General features: G+C 44.3%; 1 protein-coding gene across 1 annotated transcript; it reads right to left on the bottom strand.

Moving 5' to 3' along the window:
* On the bottom strand, nucleotides 1-12,224 carry C11H1orf115 (chromosome 11 C1orf115 homolog). Its single transcript, XM_020892531.2, has 2 exons — nucleotides 11,782-12,224; nucleotides 1-2,459 (listed from the first exon to the last, which is right to left on the bottom strand). Exons 1-2 carry the CDS (start codon nucleotides 12,073-12,075, stop codon nucleotides 2,340-2,342), a joined length of 414 nt encoding a protein of 137 aa, XP_020748190.2. The 5' UTR covers nucleotides 12,076-12,224; the 3' UTR covers nucleotides 1-2,339.
* Nucleotides 12,225-23,326: the final 11,102 nt, after the last annotated feature.

The raw sequence follows: 23,326 nt of genomic DNA on the forward strand, positions 1-23,326 counted from the left end.
TTAGACAAATCAGGTCTTTTATTTACAGACTATGACGAGAAAAGCATACAAAAGAAGCCTCTTGGTCAATTATGTAAAGAGAAAGCTCTAAAACTCAATTTTCAGTAGAATGTGGATGCTGATATTAAAAAACAAAAAGCTGAAGCGAAAGAAAAGGCAGAAAGGTACGCTGCAGCATGGGTATCCTGTCTCGGAGGAAATGACAACTCAGCTGAGTGACTGTTGAGAGTGGTTCATCTTCTGTGCACAGACCTTCACAGGGATGGTTCTCGGAAGTTTCGACTTTTGAAATTTCTGGGTTAATTCTTAACCAGAATTCCAAAACATCGGGGCCAAATGTGTTTGGCCTTACTGTGTCTCTAACTTGGGGCTGGGGTGGGAGGCTCGCCCTCGGCCGCTCTTGTCCCTCCCAGGTCACACTCGAGGTCCCCCGAGAAACTCAACAGGGTTCTCTGGGACAAGTCAGCAGCGCTGGGCCACCAGGAAGGCGTGCTCCCAACCCACACAGGCTCCTTCCCCCCATCTGCCTTTCCTGTGATCAGCAGTCCTGACTCTTTCCCACTAAACGAAGCTGTGCTTTTCTTTCCACTGATGTCTCCTCCATGACTCCCAGTGTGGCCAGGCACGCTATAATTATCTTACGTGTGTAAAAATGTGCCGTTGGCGCTTATACAGGGCCATTTCTAGTCTCTTTTCTTCACAAATATGAATGATGCAGGAATTAGGTCCCAGCTCACCTTCAATGATGAGCCTCCAGGACGTGAAGCAGAATCTAGCTTCACAGCTACAACGCTCTCCCCTCCACTCATTCCTCTTTCTGTCCATCTGTCTGTCTGCCTTCCAACCTTCTCCACTTCCTGGTGCCACCTGGCTGGGTTTGACGGGTGAAGCGTGGGCACTGAGCCTTCATTCCCCGGGAAAACTTCACGGAGCAACAAGTAGGTGTCGTCACCAGGCCTGCAGACCAGTTCGTAATAACTATTTCAAACTGGAAATTATTATTCTGGAAACCAGGTCCGAACAGGGGCCTGTGGTGGGGGTTGGCAGTGGGCACCTCCCTATCCGATGCCTCAGTGGCAGTCCACAGATCATCCTCCAGGTCGAGGACTCTCATCCACCCCAACTTTTTGAATCCAGCTGAGATGTCAAATTGGGCAACACAGGAGAGGAAAGGCTACTCCAAGGGCAGCCAATGTGAGCTCACGGGCCTCAGAGGGTCTAGAAGCATCAGCATGGCACCTCTGACCACCTAGCCTCCCCTCGCCCACATCCAGAGCCTAAGACTTTCCAACACTGATAACCCAGACCTGGTCCCAGTGCTTCCACTTCTCTCATCCAGCATCCTTCTTCTGCTTCCTTCATACCTTCTCCTACTTTCTGGTTCCTTTTCTAAATAATACACTTTCCTTTCTAGCTGTTTCTCTCCCAAGACAGAGCACCCACTGTCGGTTTGATGCCAAAGATGACGGGGCTGATGGTACCTTGTAGCTGGGTCAGGAAGTCCAAGACCTCAGCTGGTTATCTGCCTGCAGGTGGGCCTGGCCAGCCCCACATGTGGCCGGGCCAGAATGGGCTGGACTGGGCCCGGCAGTGCTTAAGAGCCCTCCATCCCTCAAACAACCTGCACTTGAACTTGCTGATCCTCCTTCCCTCATCACCACCTGCACATTCATGTCAGAGAAGGTGAAAGTGACAAGCCTTCATCTACTTGAAACAGTCATGACACAGTGTCAACATGGTTTTCAAAGCATCGTAGCCTTCAAAGAGATTTTTCTTTCTCCCTTCTTCTCAAGCCTGTAATTAAACTTCTGGTGGCAAAGGAGTGCAGAAAGGAGATGGGGGGAATGACTTTAGGAATAAACAGTTCCTTGGGTGCCCTCAGAACCGAGGCAGCCAGGGGCTGGGAGCTCTGTCTGCCTGAGAACTTTCCAGAATCGAGCAAATTGGCTCACTCCAAATCAAAATCCCCCACCCCCCACCCCACCCTTAATCACCACTCTGCTGCCCACCCAGAGCACTTGCCAAGTATTTGCCTCTCAGCCACCCCCTGCCATCTTTCATGGGTAGCTCCAGTTTTAGCAAACTCTTGCTAATCCCAAACCTGACCTCAGACTAATTCTCTGCAGGATTGTCCACCAGGGCCACCTGTGTCCGAGAGGTATGGAAGCTCAGCAGATGGATGGGGATGACTCATCCATAACATTCATCCGATTCAGCCAAGACAGTTTTTTCTCTTCTGAGTATTTTGTGGGTTCAAGTCTGAAATGCTCCTGGGTTCGCACTGTTCCCAGAACAGAGGCTTCCGATTATTTTTGCGGGGTCCGCCCTGGCAGCTCCCACTAGCGGACGAAAGACACCACGCTGGTGGCCACGCCGAACGGGGCGGAGTAGGCAGCGGCAAATCCCTGCAGGCCAATCACGATGTAGCGGCATCCTTTGGTGATAAACTTCCCAACGTTCTATTTTTAGGAACAGAGGAGAAAAGCAAAGGGTGAGATGAGGCAACTTTGTAATCTTTCACGCACAATGGTGCCATACATACAGAGTCATCTTGCCTCACTTTCCCAGGGCAAATGAGCAAGTCAGCAATTTCCCACGTCTCTGCCACCCCACATGGAACCCCATCAGAACACACATTAGCACCTTGTCAAGGGCTTTCCAGCCCCACAAGTTTCCAGATAATTCAAAGATCTTCTTGGAGACAGCCGTGAAGCTGCTAGTTCTAGAACCAAACCAGGGGTGGTCCAGTGGCTGAGACTCCACCCTCCCAATGCTGGAGGTCTGGGTTCAATCCCTAGTCAGGGAACTAGATCCCACACGTCACAATGAAGACCTGGCACAGCCAAATAAATATTTTTAAAAATTTAAACCAAACCAATAGTGTTGTATTATTCAAAACAAAGCCCACTCTCCTCTGTCCAAGTGAAGTCACTAGATTGGAGGAGGGCTGGGTCAAGTTTTCCTTCATTCATCTGACCTGAAAGCCCACCCAGTCCTCCCTCTAACCCCAGGACACGCCCCGTCTGACCCACATTTTGGGTCTCTAAAGTCTTCCACAGCTCTGTCACTGTTGCGCCCGTGGTTTGGGGTTCCTGATACAATTCTACACTCTTTAAAGGTAAGGACTGGGCCTTACTTTCTTGGTATCCATTCTTCATCCTCCTTGTCTTCAAGGCTTGGTGCTGGTCAGAGGGCATCCCAGGGATTCAAGTGGAGTGGCAAGAGAGAAATGAAGACCAGAAGCACCAACTAACACTGACTGTGCTGTTGCCCCTCCCCGCTTCTCCCGCCACCCCCAACTTTTGTCTCCATGACAACAGCATGGAGACCTGGTAGGTGACCTGGACATCATCACACATCTTGTCTCTCTGTCCTCAGTGTTTCCAGCTCGAATGAACACTTGGATCCCTGTTGGACCAGTTGGATCCCTAATCACAACTGCAAGCCTCACTTTGACACCAACACTGCCTGACCAGCCTGGTCTGTCAGTCCAGTAGGCTGACTGTCCCTCTCTCCCAGGTACGATTTCTTACCGCTTCCTTTCTCCACAAGCCCCCAGTGCACACGAACACACACTGTGTCCATACCCTCATTAGATGACCCCGCTTTATCTCTCACTGAAAGACTCAGAAGTCACTGGGGAAGCCAGTCATCCTCTACCACTGTCTACACCTGCCCTGACCTCTCCTCCCGCCTTGCCGTGTCCCAGTGGGAAAAAGTACCCCTGAGGCCATTCCCTTGACACTTGCTGCTGGCACGCTCTTCCCCCTTCCCTCAGCTTTCCCTTCTCCAACATCATCACCCTCTTCCTCCCCACTGGATCATCCCCCTTAGCTTACACACACGTTCAGCTGTCCCCTCGACGCCACGGCCTTCTCTAGGTCCTGCCCGGGTCACGCCAAACCAATGGAGAGGGTCATCGGCACATACTGCCTCCACGTGCCCTCCTCTTATTCCTTCCTCCTCTACCCTGACCCATCCAGGACGGCTTGGTCATCGCCATCTGCCACCGCCATGTGGCCTGAGCCAACGAGCACCTTTCTGTCTTCCCCCTGACTCTTGCCCGCTTTGGACACCTCATGAAACAGTCATTGTGATTTTTCCCTTACCTCACATGAAGCCTTCTTAAGCTCTCTTTTCTATTTTTTAAAATTGAAGTATAGTTGATTTACAATGTTTCAGATATCCAGCAAAGTGATTCAGTTCTATATATAAATAGATATATGTGTGTGCCCTGCTTAGTCACTCAGTTGTGTCCAACTCTTTGCGACCCTCTGGACTGTAGCTGGCCAGGCTCCTCTGTCCATGGGGATTGTCCAGGCCATATATATATATATATATATATACACACATATGTATACATATATACATATATATGTATACATAAAACAGAATCATTTGCTGTATGTCTGAAACACTGTAAAAAGGATATATATATATATATCCATCTATATAGATATAGTCTTTTTCAGATTTTTTTCCATTATAGGTCATTATAAGATATTGAATATGGTTCCCTGTGTTATAGGGTAAGTTCTTGTTGTTTATCTATTTTATGTGCAGTAGTGTATATGCTAATTCAAAATTTCTAACTTATCCCTCTTCCCCTCTTGGTAACCATAAGCTTGTTTTCTATGCCTGTGAATTTATTTGTTTTGTAAATAAGTTCATTTGTTATCTTTTTTTTTTAGCTTCCACATACAAAAGTGAAAGTGAAAGTCACTCTGTCTTGTCCGACTCTTTGCAACCCCATGGACTGTAGTCCATGGAATTCTCCAGGCCAGAATACTGGAGTGGGCAGCCTTTCCCTTCTCCAGGGGATCTTCCCAACCCAAGGATCGAACCCAGGTCTCCTGAATTGCAGGCAGATTCTTTACCAGCTGAGCCACAAGGGAAGCCGCACATATAAGTGGCATCATATGATATTTGTCTCTGACTTATTTCACTTAGTATGATAATCTCTAGGTCCACACCTGTTGTTGCAAATGGCATTAGTTTGTTCTTTTTTTTTATGGCCCTCCTCAGGTTTCTTCACGGGATTATTCTTTCAACCAAACTTTAAAAATGTTATTCTTCAGTACTGTTCCTTATTCTTTATTTTAAAACATGTTTTGGCCTAGAATTTCTCCACAGGCGGTGTCATCCATTTCCAATGACTTTGAGTATTTCCTGTATGCTGATAAATTCCAAATTTATATCTTTGGCTCCTACTCAAATATTTACCTATTTGAGGTCTCTACTTTTTGAGGCTTCCTGATTCCTCTGGCAAACACTCTTCCTTGCTACAACAAATAGGCAAATCTAACTTGGACTGGCGACACATATGTTCCTAGAGGCCTTTGGTTATTAGGCTTCAACAAGAAGGAAGCACCAAGGAGTTGAGTTTATTTGTGATTATACAGCTGGTGAGAGGCAGAGCTGAACTTCAATCCCAAAGAAATCTCATCTCAGGGTCTGTGTCCTTCACCCCCACATACACTTCCCTTCTTTCAGGAAGGCAGATGTAACCTTGCAGTTGCTTGTAGCCTGGGCTTAAAGTCCACCCCGTCACTTACTTAACCTTCCTTGGTCTTAGTGTCTTCACCTATAAAATGGGAATACTTGGTAACCACCTCACTGGGTAAAGAAGATTAAACGGGTTTATGCAAGGAAAATACTTAGAACAGTTGTTGCTTACTTGCTAAGCTGTGTCTGACTCTCTTGAGACCCCCATGGACTGCAGCCCACTAGGCTCCTCTATCCATGCGATTTCCCAGACAAGAATACTGAAGTGGGTAGCCACTTCCTTCTCCAGCAGATTTTCCCAACCCAGGGATAGAATCCTTGTCTTTTGCATTGGCAGGCAGGTTCTTTACGAGCGAAGCCCACTAGAACAGTGCCTGGGACCAAATCAGGCAGGACAAATGCCCCCAAAGATCAGCTAGTTTTATTGGAAAATAACCTCTGCTTCTTTTTACTTTATAGTAGTTTAGGTTTGTGGTAGTAATTTTAAAATCTAAGATGTTTCATTATCTGTTCAGGGAAGTTTCTTAAGACTGTACTTTCCTATGATTTCTGGCTTATTTTGGCTTTCATCGACCTTGGGATAACAGAAAGAGGTCCTGCTCAATGCTGCATGCCCAGTACCCAGAAAGGGCCTGGGTATTTCCTTTGGTTGCTCTCAGACCAAAGGAGGAGTTCTGGGAGATGATGGTAATTTTATGGCTTCTTTAGACACTGATTCCTGGGACACTGTGTCATCAACTTCTCAATGGGACATTAGGGTGTATGTAGGGAGGTGATGCTGCTAAAAGATACATCTCTACAAATGTGTGATAAGATTCAGTGGGAGAATTTTACTTACCTGTTTGAAATAACAACAAAAACTGTAACAGTCCAGAGCACCCTTTAGAAGCAAAGCCCCTAGAATCATGGACAGCCTACATTAAACTTGACATTATGGGTATTTGTACATCCACTTCCTTCTGCCTGCTATTTTTAAAAAACTGCTTGTCACTTCATCTTTGCCAATGAGAAAAAGATGTTACTAAAATAGCTCATTAGCTAGAACATAGTCAAAACACAGAACTTGAAAATGTGATGCAAAGAAATGCAAAATATTACCATCGACCAATTCAGTGTCCCTGGATGGAGCAGATTTTGCAATCTTTGGTCCAAGTAGAGCTTTTTTAAACCAAATGATCTTTCAGAAGGGCAGAGGGGCCTGGAGGAATCACAGGACAGTGTGGAGGGTTGGATAATGCCTTCTTCAGGATAATGCCTGAGTCCTAATGCCCAGAATTTGTGTACAGGCCACCTCATTTGGCAAAAGGGACTTTGCAGATGTCAATTAACGACGGATCTTGAATTGGAGGGACTACCATGGATTATGGATTATCTTGGGGAACCCGATCATTATAAGGATTCTTATATCTTTATTAATAAAAGGATCCAAATAAGAACAGCCAGTCTTATAAAAGTGATTCTGGAGGACTCAGAGAGAGGCACTATAGTGACAGAAGCAGAAGGACAGAGAGAAAGAGATCTGCAGATGCCATGCCAGTAGCCTTGAAGGTGGAGCGGGGTGGCGGGGAGGGGGTGCACCTTTAGAAACTGAAAAGAACAAAGAAACGGTTTTCCCCTGGAGCCTCCTGAAGGATTCAGCCTGCCGATGGTAGCTCAGAAAGGCCGATTTTGGACTTCTGGTCTCCAGGACTGTAGGAGAGGAAGTTTGTGTCGTCTTAAATCACTCTATTTGTGGTTACTCTGTTACAGGGAATCTAATACAGGGAATGTGACTTTTCTAGGGGCTCCTAGGCATTCAACTAATCCCCAAAGATGTCATGGATTCCCTGCCACCTCTAGTTTCCAAAAGGAAACCAGTTCTCAACAAAGGTCTTTTTCCCTGTAATATAAAATCCAGCCTTCACATCCCAGGCACAAAGCTGAGGTGGCTTGTCAGCTAAGTGTCAGTCGCTCAGTCATGTCCAGCTCTTTGTGATCCTGTGGACTGACTGTATGTAGCCGTCAGGCTCCACTGTCCATGGGATTCTCCAGGCAAGAATACTGGAGTGGGTTGCCATCTCCTTCTCCAGGGAGCTGATTTTTTTCCCCCTGAGATACAGCTCATTAAACAAAATCAGAAAACAACCAGTCATATAGAGCCTCTCCTCCATCTCTTAGAAAACAGCCAACAGTCACAGAACCATCATCACGCTCCAGGTGCATTCTAAGACCTCTGCGTGGATGAACTCATTCAGTCCTTACCACAGCCCATGTGACAGAGAGGAAACCAAGGCAGAAGGAGAGCTGGGCCCAAGGTCACACAACCAGCAGGAGGAGGGGCACAACTTGTACCTGGCGATCCGGCTCAAAGGCCCATGTCCTAACCCTCTACTTAGACGTGGGGACAAGACCCTCTTGAGCTCAAGGTCATTCCACACCCTGTGTTTTCCCTCTCCAACTCCCTTCAAGTGGCCCGATTAACAAAATTTAGTAACTTTCTTCACCCAGACCTCTCCCTGTGGCTCTCAGAGGTGCCTGGGCAAGGTGATGACCTACTATTTGAACCTAAGTTTGGGGTTAGGTGCTCTTACCCCCCTCCTCCCTCCATCCTAACTGCTTCCGCACAGCCAGAGGCCAGGGAAGGTCCTGATGCCCAGCTTGGCTTCTCTCAAGCTGTGCGGCCTTGAACAACGAGCTGAACTTCCTGAAACTCCAGTTTCCTTCAGTGCATAACAGGAGTCTGTGGGCTTTCCAAGGTCGTTAAGAAGAGTCAGAGCTATGGCACGTTGTGTGCGCCACGGAGCTTCGGGCAGACTGTCAGAGCAAAGAAGTACTTCCGCCTCCCACACTCAGAAAACGGGCACTTTCCCAGCAACCCAGGCTCCATCTGAATATTCTGTTACTTCGAAATTAACTGGGGCCCCTGACCACCAAGAGTCCCAGGCACCCAGCCTTCGGAGCCCAGAGCTTCCTGCCAGAGGCTGGACCCAGAACAGCCCTGGGGTGACCCTACTCAGAGCCAAGGGTTAGCAGAGGGTGGGGGTGCCTATCCTAGGACAGTTCACAAAAGCCAAACAGCTTTCTGTACTCAGAAGCAGGGGGCCTTTCTTGGTGGTCCAGTGGTTAAGAATCTGCCTTGCAATGCAGGGGACACCAGCTCGATCCCCGGTCCAGGAAGATAACACATGCTTCAGAGCAATAAGCCGGTGCACCACAACTGCTGAAGCCCAACTGCCTTAGAGCCCGTGCTCTGCAACAAGACAAGTCACCGCAGCAAGAAGGCTTCAGACCACGACTAGAGAGCAGCTCCTTCTCGCCAAGTCTAGACAGAAGCCCGAGCACAGCAACAAAGACCCAACACAGCCAATCATAAAGAAGTACTTTTTTTTTTTTTCCAAAAAAGAGAAGCAGGAAAGCACCTGGATGAGTGCCTAAAAGATAGAAAGGAACTTTCTTCGCCCTTCCATGGAGCTATCTGCAGGTCACTTCTTATGCCCCTGACCCAAGTGAGATAAATTTTGCCTGGTGTACCTCCCTACATTTCGAGCTGAGCCTTGGCTAGTCTCATGGATTTTCAACAAAGAGTGGTGGCTCATTTGCACCCTGGGAGTTGAGGGGCAGAAAGAGCATATCCACCTCTAACAGGACAGTGTCCTCACCTGGCTTCCTGGTCTACTGAACCAGCGTGTGACCCTGCAGAGCTGTCACTGTCTCACTTCTGCTAGCACTCTGCCCTGTACCCCATCCTTTTTCTATCTGGTGGAATTCTTTCTTGTTTTTTTTGTTAAGGAGAGGTGAAATTCACATAATGTAAAAGTTGACCATTGTCAAGTGAACAACTCAGTGGCATTGAGCACATTCACAACAGTATGCAACCACCACTTCTATCTACTTCTAAATATTTTCATCATCCCCAAAGGCAAACCCACACACATTAAGCAAGCAGTCGCTCTGCATTTCTCCTTCCCTCCAGTCCCTGGCAAGCAACCATCTGGCTTCTGTCTCTCTGGATTTACCTATTCTGGATATTTTATATAAATGGAATCATACATGATATGTGACCTTGTGTGTCTGGCTGCTTTCAACTAGCACCGTGTTTTATCCATGTTGTAGCATGTACTTGATTCCTTTTTATGGCTGAATAATATTTCACTGTGTATGTGTACTATGTGTTGTTTATCCACTTATCAGTTGATGGACATTTTAGTAGTTGCCACTCTTCAGCTATTGTGATGTGAACATGCATACATATATATTGCTTTGAGTACCTATTTTCAGTTCTTTTGGGTATATACCTAGGAGTAGAATTACTGTAAGTACCATTACATATGGTGTGTGTGTGGGTGTGCATGAGTGTATGAGTGCTCAGTTGTGTTCAACTCTTTGTAACTCCATGGACTTGTAGCCTGCCAGCCGCCTCTGTCCATGGAATTTTCCAGGCAAAAATACTGGAGCAGGTTGCCATTTCCTCCTCCAGGGGATCTTCCCGACCCAGGGATCGAACCCAAGTCTCCTTCATCTCTTGCACTGGCAGGCAGATTCTTTAGCACAGTGCTACCAATATATATATATGTATGTATATATATACCCTTTTTCAGATTCTTTTCCATTATAGGTCATTACAAGATATTGAGTATAGTTTCCTGTGCTATACAGTAGGTCCTTTTCGTGTATTTATACAGTAGCCATATGTTAGTTCTGTGTTTAATTTTTTGAGGAAATGCTAAATTGTTTTCCACAGCAGCTGCCCCATTTTACATTTCCACCAGCAACTCACAAGAAATCAAATTTTCCACATCCTCACCAACACTTGCTATTTTCTGTTTTTTTTTTCTAATAATAATCACACTAGTGAACGTGAACTAGTATCTCATCATTAACCTGTGAAACCCTGACTCATCCTTCTGTGACCAGTTTGCATGTCACCACTGATCTGAGAAACTTGCCTTTACAACCTCGTTCCTGAAGATAAAATGCCGAGGCTCTTGCCATGTAGCTCCAGGGTGACCCATAGGCCAGCGTCTCCCGGGAAGACTCTGCTAGGGCATGACTACATCATACCCATTTTAGATCTCTAATGCTCAGCACTACGTCTGGCACATCGTTAGAACTCCCAAAGCATCTTCAGCTCAGCCAGCCTCTGAGCTGGGATTCACACATGTATCAGTTCACCAACTGAGGCAAAAAATGACTTTTTTGGTGCTCAACTGGGAAAAAAGGAAAAAGGATGATTCATCCTTGCATGACTCTAAGCCTGAAAGTTCCAATTTTATACTTTTGACTAACATACATTTATTAATATACTTTACCACTGCCTACTTGTTTACTGGTCCCAAAGCTGCTGACACACCTTAAAAGAAGATGACAAAGCTCAGTTGCTAGGTGTGGAGCCTGGTCAGTTTCAGGGATGATAAGAGATTGCCAGAGGGCACAGATAACTGGAGGGACAATGATGAGGTGGAGCCCCTGCCCTCTGGCCAAGACAGACTGAGTTCTCTGATTTTCTTCTGGGTTGCCTTGTCCAACTCCAGGCGCCAGAGGCAGCAGTATCTTTAAGGGTTTCCAAGCAGAAGAACTTGGGAGTAGCTCTGTGGCTTTGATCTCTGAGAAAGAAACTGCCGTTGTATCCCATATTCATATTCTCTCTCTGTCACCCCCTCACCCCACCCCCCACCCCCAGGCAAGTGACAGTATGTTTGCAGAGAAACACACAAGGCGAAAAGTAGATTCAACGAGTAGAATACTTAGGGACTGTTGCGCTCCGAGGCCCTGGAAATCACCTTGAGAATATTTAGGGGGAACAAGGCCAACAATTCTCCGCTAGTGGGATGTCCTTGAGAGGATGTTGCTGGAAAACAGATAAACTGGGCTGTAACTCTCTGCTTTCCAACTGGGCCATGTTCTACAAGTCACCGAAACTCGCTAATTCTTCAGTGTTCCCATCTGTAAAACAGGGACACTGATTCCTGTCCTCCCGACTACCCCGGGGAGTGGGAAGACACCCCTAGGACAAGAACCACCTGGTAGTCGACCCTTGAGAACGTTATTCACCCTCCAGCATGGGGGAAGCCGGGGAGCTGTGCGCAAGGAAACCTCTCGTTTAGTTCCGATCCCTCTCCGCAGTCCCTTTCGCCCCACTGCCCAGTTCACGGAGCCGTTTCGGGGCTCCAGGAGAGAATGGCGGGGGCGGGCGCGGGAGCAGGGCAGAGAGGCTGAGAGCGTCCAGCTGTGGGGATCGGACTCCGGCTCTCCGTCGGGATGCCCGACCCAGGGTACTGGGGGCGGCGGAATGCCTACCTTGCCACACTTCTTCAGCTTCTTCCGGTACCTCTTGGGCTTCTCGCTCGGCACCTGCTCCTCCAGCGGCTCGTAGCGCTCTGGGAGGACGGCGAGGTGCACCCTCCGCGCGCCCCGGGACTCCGGGCGCCGGACGCTCGCCTCGCTCTCCGCCGCCTCCGCCCCGCTCTCCAGATGCTCCAGGATAGCGGCCGCCTCCTCGTCCCCCTCCGTCCGCCCTCGCCCCCGGGCCAGCGGCCCGCAGCGCGGGAGGCTGCCCGCCGCCTTGCTTCGGAGCCTGGCTCCCACCGTCATGATGCCGCGGGCCCTCCGGCTGAGGTCGGAGCGTAAAGACACCAACCTTTGCTCTCAGCCCGCACCTCCAACCGAGCCGCCCGCCCCTGCCCAGCGCGACTCGGCCCAGCCCAGCCCAGGCCAGGCCAACCCGGACGGGGCGGGAGGACTTGGCGTCGCAGCGCCCCCTGGCCGTGGGGTCCGGGATGGCCGTGGCTCCACCGGGCCTGGCCCTGCGGCTGGTCGGCCCCAGCAGCCAGGATCCCAGCCCTTGGGTGAGGGATATCTCGAAAGGTCAACGCACAATTAGCACTCAAAGCACGTTCAACCGCACTTACAACGAAAGAAGTGAACTCCAACTACTGAGACTTCCTTTGCCCACGTGCAGACTGGCAGAGATGATGATGGTGGTGATGATGATGATGAAAAAAATGATAGTAATAAAGATCGTGGGCTTCCCTGGTAGCTCAGACAGTGGAGTTCGCCTGCAATGCAGGAGACCTGGGCTCGATCCCTGGTCGGGAAGATCCCCTGGAGAAGGAAATGGCAACCCACTCCAGTATCCCTGCCTGGGAAATCCAATGGACAGAGGAGCCTGGCGAGCTACAGTTCCATGGGATTGCAAAGAGTTCAACACGACTGAAGGATATTCAGTGCTGGTGAGGATATGGTGAAATGACGGTTATAATACAGTATTCAGTGGGATGCAAACTAGAGACAGACTATTGGAAAGGCAATCAGAAAATATTTATTGAGTTCTGGAAAACAGTTGTAACTTTCCAGGTGTCTATGCTAAGGAAACATTCAGAAACACAAAGCAGTGAGTGGATGGTGTTCATCACAGTCTGACTCCAGTGAAAAAGGGAGGCAAACCAACAGGGAAGGATAAGTTAATTCTGGTGTGAGCATATGACATCATATGAAGTAATCTTTCAAATCACAATTTTCAAGAATATCACTCTGGTATACATGCATTCTCAGATTACTGTGCATCTCAATCTGTTTGGGATATTTTACTTTCTTAGGTTGGTGAATACCTGTTAATTATTGGAAATTTAGCATTAAGTATAAAAACAATGTATTATTTCATTAATATTTTAATACTATCAAAATGTGTGATATGTTTAAGAACTGTTTGGATCTAGTGCTATAAGTATATAAAATAGTCATAATTTAACATAGTAGAATATAAAAAACTAGTTTTGTGATTTCAACTTAAATTGTAAAATCAAATAAATTATTTAGACTTATAAGTTTAACTTGAAAGGAATATAAAAATAAGTTAACTTACTATATTTATGAGTTACATAGTCCTGTACATAGTTGAAGGACTTGAAAATCACATATATTAAGTTTATAAAAGTCACTTAAAATGTTTAAGAAAATTAAATGAAGTGAATGATAAAGACCCATTACAGTGACTGTTAAATTTTATTAGGTTTGTAAATGAAATAAAACAGTACTGAAGGTTAAAAGATTATGGGAAGCTTGATCTATGGATTTGTAACTTTACTAAGATAACCATCAATTTACAAACAAAAACAGACTCTAATCGTCCCTTTTCTATTTGAAAAATGGACTTCAGGGACCCTCCCACTCCCAACTATATAACAAATAAAGACATAGGTGAAATGTCCCTGGGATGTGTTTTGTTTCCTATGGGTTTTTTTTTTTTTTTTTTGCTGTACTGGGTCTCTGCTGCAGTACACGAGCTTCTCTTGTTGCCTCACAGCATGTGGGATCTTCATTCCCAGACCAGGTATCAAACCCACAACCCCTGCATTGGAAAGTGGATTCTTAGCCACTGGACCACTAGGGAAGTCCCCATATGGTGTGTTTTTGTCCAAACAAAATAATTTTCAAATATCACAACAACATTTAGCTTGCCTGTTAAAAGGAAAACACTAGAGCAATTGAAAATTGATCCCCAGATTAAGTCTCTATAATAAGTGAGCAAACAGGACTCAAGGAGATGTAATCAGAACCCATGTTATGTTGCTCACTATCATCTCTTTAGAAGTTATTCATAGTGGGGTGTGGTTCGCTTGTTTCTACATGACTACTTCAGTTCAGTTCAGTTGCTCAGTCGTGTCCGACTCTTTGCGACCCCATGAATCGCAGCAAGCCAGGCCTCCCTGTCTATCACAAACTCCTGGAGTTTACTCAAACTCACGCCCATCAAGTCGGTGATGCCATCCAGCCATCTCATCCTCTGTTGTCCCCCTCTCCTCCTGCCCCCAATCCCTCCCGGCATCAGGGTCTTTTCAGATGAGTCAACTTTCGCATCAGGTGGCCAAAGTATTGGAGTTTCAGCTTCAGCATCAGTCCTTCCAATGAACACCCAGGACTTATCTCCTTCAGGATGGACTGGTTGGATCTCCTTGCAGTCCAAGGGACTCTCAAGAGTCTTCTCCAACACCACAGTTCAAAAGGCATCAATTTTTCAGCGCTTAGCTTTCTTCACAGTCCAACTCTCACATCCATACATGACCACTGGAAAAAACAGCCTTGACCAGACGGACCTTTGTTGGCAAAGTAATGTCTCTGCTTTTTAATATGCTATCTAGGTTGGTTATAACTTTCCTTCCAAGGAGTAAGCGTCTTTTAATTTCATGGTTGTAGTCACCATCTGCAGTGATTTTGGAGCCCCCGAAAAATAAAGTCTGACACTGTTTCCACTGTTTCCCCATCTATTTCCCATGAGGTGATGGGACCAGATGCCATGATCTTTGTTTTCTGAATGTTGAGCTTTAAGCCAGCTTTTTCACTCTCCTCTTTCACTTTCATCAAGAGGCTTTTTAGTTCCTCTTCACTTTCTGCCATAAGGGTGGTGTCACCTGCATATCTGAGGTTATTGATATTTCTCCTGGCAGTCTTAATTCCAGCTTGTGCTTCTTCTAGCCAAGCGTTTCTCATGATGTACTCTGCATATAAGTTAAATAAGTAGGGTGACAATATACAGCCTTGATGTACTCCTTTTCCTATTTGGAACCAGTCTGTTGTTTCATATCCAGTTCTAACTGTTGCTTCCTGACCTGCATACAGGTTTCTCAAGAGGCAGGTCAGGTGGTCTGGTATTCCCATCTCCTTCAGAATTTTCCACAGCTTATTGTGATCCACACAGTCGAAGGCTTTGACGTAGTCAATAAAGCAGAAATAGATGTTTTTCTGGAACTCTCTTGCTTTTTCAATGATCCAGTGGATATTGGCAATTTGATCTCTGGTTCCTCTGCCTTTTCTAAAACCAGCTTGAACATCTGGAAGTTCTCGGTTCACGTATTGCTGAAGCCTGGCTTGGAGAATTTTGAGCATTACTTTACTAGCGTGTAAGATGAGTGCAATTGTGTGGTAGTTTGAGCATTCTTTGGGATTGCCTTTCTTAGGGATTGGAATGAAAACTGACCTTTTCCAGTCCTGTGGCCACTGCTGAGTTTTCCAAATTTGCTGGCATATTGAGTGCAGCACTTTCACAGCATCATCTTTCAGGATTTGAAATAGCTCCACTGGAATTCCATCACATCCACTAGCTTTGTTCGTAGTGATGCTTTCTAAGGCCCACTTGACTTCACATTGCAGGATGTCTGGCTCTAGGTGAGTGATCACACCATTGTGATTATCATGACTACTTAGGTAGTCCTATATATATATAGGACTAATTATTAGCAGGTTCCAAATTATTACCAGGAAGGAAAGATTCCTAAGGATGGGCTCTCAGGCCATTCCACTCCCTTTCCTGGGAGCAGAGGCTAGGAGATTATATATATATATATATATATATATATATATATATACACACACACATTCTGATCTCATAATGAAAACCCAAAGTTGCAAATATGTTCTCAATTTATATAATTTTAAATCTTACAATATCCAATTCCATGTAATACCCAGAGACTTGAACTTGATTTAAAATTAGTCCTCTCTCCTCCCTCAGAGAAATTCAACACCTGCAGGGCTGTGCTTACTAGCAGAAGCAGCTAAAACAGCAGAAATTGGGCTTTCATTCTAATCTGCCTTTCAAAACTCTCAGGAGTGCCCCTGATTATAAGTTAACTTGTTAAATTCCCTTCAGTACTCAAAGGACTCTGGAGGATGCTCATCTCCTAGCCTCTGCTCCCAGGAAAGGGAGTGGAATGGCCTGAGAGCCCATCCTTAGGAATCTTTCCTTCCTGGTAATAATTTGGAAAAGGCAAATAATTAGTCCAAGGGATAGCATGTTCCCAGGCAAGAATACTGAAGTGGGTAGCCATTCCCTTCTCCAGGGGAACTTCCTGACCCAGGGATTGAACCTGGGTCTCCTGAGTTGCAGGCAGATTCATGAACATATATCATCAGTTATTGAGTTAAAAAAAAAATGCTTAAAATATCTCAGAGTCTTAAAAACAATTGTTTCTTTGAACTAACTTTCATAAGATAGTTACACATATTTAATTGAAAATAAAATTTCCATCTGTAGACCTAGAAAGATTTTATATCTTTTGCTTTGCAATAATTCTATGAATTTGGAAAGAAAGAGGGGCTTCCCTGGTGACTCAGACGGTAAAGAATCTACCTGCAGCAAGGGAGACCTGGGTTTGATCCCTGGGTGGGGAAGATCCCCCGGAGAAGGAAACGGCTGCCCACTGCAGTGTTCTGCCCTGGGAAACCCCACAGAGAGAGGAGCCTGGTGGGCTACAGCATGCGGTTGCCAAGAGTCAGACCCGACTGAGTGACTGAACAGCAACAGTAACACTTCTGATCAGCCCAAACCTCAAACTTGGGGGTCACCAGCGTCAAGAGGCCGAGGTGCTCGATCTACAGGCACTGGGGCTGGAAGGGAACTGGGGCACAGCATCAGCATTTGCTCACCCCTGGCTTCAACTCCAGCGGGGCTCTGGCATCCACCACGGTTGGAAAGTTCGAGAAAGCCCACGTGCTTCCCAGTGCAGCCCCTTTGCCGCTTTCTCAGCACAATTCTGGGGATAAGGGAACCATCGCAGGGCCAAGTGATTTGTTTATTTTCTACTTGGGGCGTTTCCAGACTCCAGTCTAGCTTGACAGCCCCACGTAGCTAAAAGCTTGGCTCTTTCCTCCTCACCCGCAGACATCGCCTCTCCAAGCAGGCCCCCTCCTCTGGTCCCCACACACAGCTCGGCAACTTGCCCAGAAAATGCAGGCTGCACGCCTGCCTGCCCGTCCATGAGAGCTTGTCACTCTCTGGAGTTCCGTTCACCAAGACTCCCCTGTATCCACCACCAGTGCATCATTCTACATCAGAATTCACCCTGTGGACAAAGCCTTAAAGTAGAACACGTAATAGTCAAAATCATCCTTCAACACTATAATAAAATTGTATCTTATTTGGTTGGATTTATTCAAAAGCCACTGATGACTTGGAAAACTCCCAAGCAATTTGCACTGAATATTGATAACAGAAAAATGTATGTGTAGAGAAAAAAGTCAGAATTATGACCTTATGAGTAAAAAGAATATTTCTCACCAAACCTGAAAAACCTGCACTGATATGCACTCTCCTTTGCCAACAGTGCATCATTCAAATATTTTTATGTATAAATATAATATACATAATAAAAACATGTATATACATTCTAATATCATAAATAACACCATTTTTCCTGAATGTGTGTTAAGACATCTTAATAACTGGTACTGTATTTAGAAAACGGCAACACAGACAACTATTTTGGCTTGTATATAGTAAAACCAAATAATTAGTTTGATATAATAATACTTAGCACAAATGATGCATTGATTAGAAAGAAGGAAGAGGTAAGAAATATGAATTTGGTAGAGGTAGGGAGCAGAGATTATTAAAAAACTCTCATATTAGGATAGAATTTAGTACAATGAAAATTTAATTAGAGACATGAAACTGTAGATTCTAAACATATTAAGAGAAATTGAATAGGGTGAATTTGTCACCATGGACTTGTCTGGGTTTGTTCAGAATGCACATACGTAAATCTTACACCTATAACTGTGCCTAGAGTCACTATAGGTGAGCCATAAAACGACTAAATGAAATTCTTGGTCAATACTCAGAAGACTGAAATATTATGGTATTTCTATTTATCTTAATGATATGAAGTTATAAAACTGACTTACTCTTTGCCAGTGGCTGAATATAGCCCAAAGTAAAAAGTAGGAACTAAAATATTAAGAACTCAGAAATGTCAAATGCTGACCCTTTCAAACTGAAAATGAATGGAAACATTTGGACAGAACTTCGCTAAACCACAGAATGAGGAATTATTTCAGAGTTCTCTAAACCAAAGTAATTTTACTCTATAACCTCTGGTGCACTCTAAGTACAAAAGCAAGTACAAATACAAATTTTACTTTCATTTAGCAGTTTAATAATTACTATTCATACTGTATTGCTATTTTGGATCTTTTTCCTTTTATTGGCAAGTAAAATAAATTAGTAATTCTGTTAGCTTCATTATAAATCAAGAGCTTCACAGTGACAATTATATGTGTCATTTATGATAAAAGAAAAGAAGGCATAATTATAGTTTAAATATAGAATTAAAATTTTAAATATTATGGTTGTGAAGTAACATAAGGACTAAACTGAAAATGCCTATGAATGTATTACACACTTGTGTTTATGGAAAGATAGATTGGGAGGTGGACATTTTTTTCTGTCTACTGAAATGGCCTATAGGTCATATCATCCTAGTAGCATAAAATCAGATAAGCACCTCTTGTGCTGATAGTTTGGTCTCATATCAGTTTCCAAGGAAAGGTAATGAGGTTTGGGAAAAACTGGCTAATTGCATGCCTGGGATGAGGAAGGTGTAAGATGGCCTTGGGATATCTGTTTACTAGAAAGCAAAGACACATTTAAAAATTGTGCACTGTGGCTGGTGGCTCCGTGGATAAGAATCTGCCTGCCAGTGCAGGAGACGCGGGCTCATTCCCTGATCCAGGAAGATCCCACATGCCGCAGGCCTGTGCTCCACAGTAAGAGAAGCCGCAGCGATGAGAGGCCTGCACAACACAGCTAGAGAGTAGGCCTCACTTGCTGCAAGCAGAGAAAAGGCCATGAAACAACGAAGTCCCAGTACAGCCAATATTAAATAAATATTATTTTTAAAATTGTGCATTTTAGGTTACATGGGCTAGTAGGCTACAAAGCCAGATTGCTTTTTAACCTCAACATGCACACACACACACAAAGCTAATGACCACAAATAATTGAAACCAATTGAGTCAATGAAAAACCATTGGCTCATCACAATATTCTAAGAGGAAAAATATGTGCAGTATAAAAGAATGTAGTTATAAAAGATATGGGTATTTTAAAAATGTTATTTTAATATTCCTAGGGGTTTGACTCTGTTAGACTCACAAAATGTGAAAAGAATGCAGAATTCTATTAAGTTTAAGAAAATTTATGAAAGCATTACATTTTGAAATGAGGGATCCAATGGAATGAAACTGAGGTGTCTTTGTAGCCAGATTAAACAACCTGAGTAAATCAAAGGGCAAAATTCAAGTGAAGCAGCAAAGGACTTTAGACTTAAATCCATGAGAAGGCAGAAGAAATAAATATGTTCTTCGTTAAATCTAGAGAATGTGAGCCATGAGAACAAGCACTTTTCAAGGGCAATGGGGTATCTTGTGCAGGCAGGTCACTTCTCAAGGGCAATGGGGTATCTTGTGCAGGCAGGTCACTTTTCAAGGGCAATGGGGTATCTTGTGCGGGCAGGTCCCTAGGATTCCAACCATTGTGGGTGGTAGGGTACAAATACTGCATCCCAGACAGGGGGTTTCTCTGCCCTCTAGTGGTTCTCTTTAGTAATAACTGGAAAGTGAAAGTCCTACCCGACGCATTGTGAACCCATGGACTTCTCCAGGCCAGAAGAGTGGAGTGGGAAGTCTTTCCCTTCTCTAGAGGATTCCCAACCCAGGAATCGAACCCAGGTCTCCCGCATTGCAGGCGGATTCTTTTTACCAGCTGAGCCACAAGGGAAGCCCAAGAATACCAGAGTGGGTAGCCTATCCCTTCTCCACTGGATCTTCCTGACCCAGCAATCGAACCAGGGTCTCCTGCATTGCAGGTGGATTCTTTACCAGCTGAGCTGTGAGAGAAGCCCAAATAACTGGAACTAACAATTTCAATATGTCAAAATTTTTAAAGAAATGGTCTGGCATTTCTGTGCTTTGGGCTGGGAATATCCATTCAATATGGGGGCAGGGGTTAATATCAACCTGACCTGAATCTTTGACTGACAAATGCATTATTAGTCCAATGCAACTCAATAGAACAAACTTCTAAAGTTGGTTCTACCCTCTTACACTGTTGGTGGGAATGCAAACTAGTACAGCCACTATGGAGAACAGTGTGGAGATTCCTTAAAAAACTGGAAATAGAACGGCCATATGACCCAGCAATCCCACTCCTGGGCATACACATCGAGGAAACCAGATCTGAAAGAGACACGTGTACCCCAATGTTCATCGCAGCACTGTTCATAATAGCCAGGACATGGAAGCAGCCTAGATGCCCATCAGCAAACAAATGGATAAGAAAGCTGTGGTACATATACACAATGGAATATTACTCAGCTATTAAAAAGAATACATTTGAATCAGTTCTAATGAGATGGATAAAACTGGAGCCCATTATACAGAGTGAAGTAAGCCAGAAAGATAAACACCAATACAGTATACTAACGCATATATATGGAATTTAGAAAGATGGTAACTATAACCCTATATGCAAGACAGAAAAAGAGACACAGACATATAGAACAGACTTTTGGACTCTATGGGAGAAGGCGAGGGTGGGATGATATGAGAGAACAGCATCGAAACATGTATATTATCAAGTGTGAAACAGGTCACCAGTCTAGGTTGGATGCATGAGACAAGTGCTTGGGGCTGGTGCACTGGGATGACCCAGAGGGATGGGATGGGGAGGGAGGTGGGTGGGGTGTTCAGGATGGGGAACACATGTAAATCCATGGCTGATTCATGTCAATATATGGCAAAAACCACTATAATATTGTAAAGTAATTAGCCTCCAACTAATAAAAATAATTGGGGGAAAAAAAATAAAGTTGGTTCCACAAAGAGGAATATAAAGGGGGACTATAGTCTGTGGGGTCACAAAGAATTGGACACCATAGAGTGACTAACTTTATTTGGGTTTCCTTGCTTGCTCAGCTGGTAAAGAATCGGTCTGCAATGCAGGAGACCTGGGTTTGATCCCTGGGTGAGGAATATCCCCTGGAGAAGGGAATGGCTACCCACTCCAGTATTCTTGCCTGGAGAATTCCATGAACAGGGGAGCCTGGTGGGCTACAGTCCAAAAGAGTAGGACACGACTGAAGCGACTAACACTTTCACTTTTTTCAAGTTGTTGGTGAAGAATTTAGAAAGCACTGGCAAAACAGCAAGCTGGGATTCCAGAGCCCAGCATGCAAAATCTTCCTGGACCAGACTGGATGAAACCACTTACAAAAACATCTTTGATCTCTGTTTCCTCATCAGAGAAATGAGGGTGTGAATGAAATTATTTTTCAGGCCACATCTGTCCATGATATTCTGGGAATACAATGTTTACAAGAGTTTAAAAATCTGAACCAATTTCTCAGTCTGGATTTCTTTTTTTAATAATTGCAAGAAAATAAATGTTTATTAAATCTCTGGATTGGAGATTTTTTTTATGGTTGAGTGATGAAAGAAATTGTAAAGGATAGGCTAGTAATTCAGAAGACAGCAGAAGGAAAGTAAAAGGCAAACACCTGAGAAATACTGGCAACAAATAAGAAAAATGACAGCAAACTTTCATTGTGTTTAACATTTATTAGGGTCTTACAAAGAGCCAGGCATAGTCTAAGAGCTCTATATGGAAGGTGAATTCTCAATCACCGGGTCACCAGGGAAGTATTGGGGGAATGCCTTTTTTAAAAAAAAAATTTTAATTGAAGGGTAATTGCTTTACAGAATTTTGTGGTTTTCTGTCATACATCAATAAGAGTCGGTACTGTCTTTTTAAGGAGAGAACAGAAACCTTTTAGATGCTAGTAAATTTGAAATGCCATTAGGGAAGAATCTCCAGCATCATGTTTTCTAGTACTTGCCAGGTATTCTTGTCACAAATCAGTACACTTAAAAGAGAAAAGGTGATTTTAAGATGCAAAGTTACCTGAAAGTATACAAAATTGGAATTACCTGTCTTGAAAAGGAAACAATGGAAGAGGCCTGCTAAATGAAGCCAATGGCATTAAATTACATATGCTGACTTTAGAAAACAGTAGTAATTAAGAACATGTAAGCTTACAGTGAAGACATGACTCCTATGAGCTAAGTTTATTTCTGCCCTTTTTGTTGTCACTGCTCTTCTTTTTGCTTAACTGTAGTAAGATATGCATATACAATTGACCATCTCAATCATTTATAAGTCTAGAGTTCAATGTTGTTGAGTACATTCACGTTGTTGTGCAACCCAATCTCCAGAATTACTTTCATCTTACAGAAGTGAAACTTTATACCCATTGAGCAACTCTCCACTTCCCCTTCCCCCAGCCCCTGGCAATCACAATTTCATTTTCTGTCCCTATGAAACTGACAGTGAGCTACATCACGTAAGTGGAATCAAGCAGTGTTTGTCTTTTTGTGACTGGTTTATTTCACTTTAGAGCATGCTGCCTGTGTTTTCTTCTGGGACCTTTATGGTTTCAGGCCTTAACATTTAAGTCTTTAATCAATTTTGAGTTTATTTTTGTATATAGTATTAAGAAAAGTAGTCCAGTTTGATTCTTTTGCATGTAGCTGTATAATGTTCTCAACACCATTTATGGAAGAGGCTGTTTTTTACCCATTGGCATGCCTCCTTAGTCATAAATCGACCACAAATATGTGGCTTTTTTTCTGGGCTTTCTATTCTGTTCCACTGAGCTGTGTGTTTGTTCTTGTGCCAATACCATACTGTTTTGATTATTGTAGATCTATAATATAGTTTGAAATCAGGGAGCATGATACATCTAGTTTTGTTCTTCTTTCTCAAGATTGTTTTGGGTATTTGGGGTCTTTTGTGTCCCCATACAGATTCTGGAATTATTTATTCTAGTTCTGTGAAAAATGTCATTGGTATTTTGATAGGGATTGCACTGAATCTGTAGATTGCTTTGGGTAGCATGGTCATTTTAGCAACATTAATTCTGCCAATCCATGAGCACAGTACACCTTTCTGTTAGTTTGTGTCATCTTCTGTTTCTTTCCGCAAGTTCTCATAGTCCTTGATGTGTAGGTCTTT

This window comes from Odocoileus virginianus, chromosome 11 (genome assembly GCF_023699985.2).
Source record: "Odocoileus virginianus isolate 20LAN1187 ecotype Illinois chromosome 11, Ovbor_1.2, whole genome shotgun sequence".
Taxonomy (NCBI): Eukaryota; Metazoa; Chordata; class Mammalia; order Artiodactyla; family Cervidae; genus Odocoileus; species Odocoileus virginianus.

Coding starts and splice junctions, on each gene's coding strand:
- C11H1orf115 (XM_020892531.2), bottom strand. CDS start 12,075: ATGACGGTGGGAGCCAGGCTCCGAAGCAAGGCGGCGGGCAGCCTCCCG. Junction 2,460..11,781: donor AGCTGAAGAAGTGTGGCAAG/GTAGGCATTCCG, acceptor TCCTAAAAATAG/AACGTTGGGAAGTTTATCAC.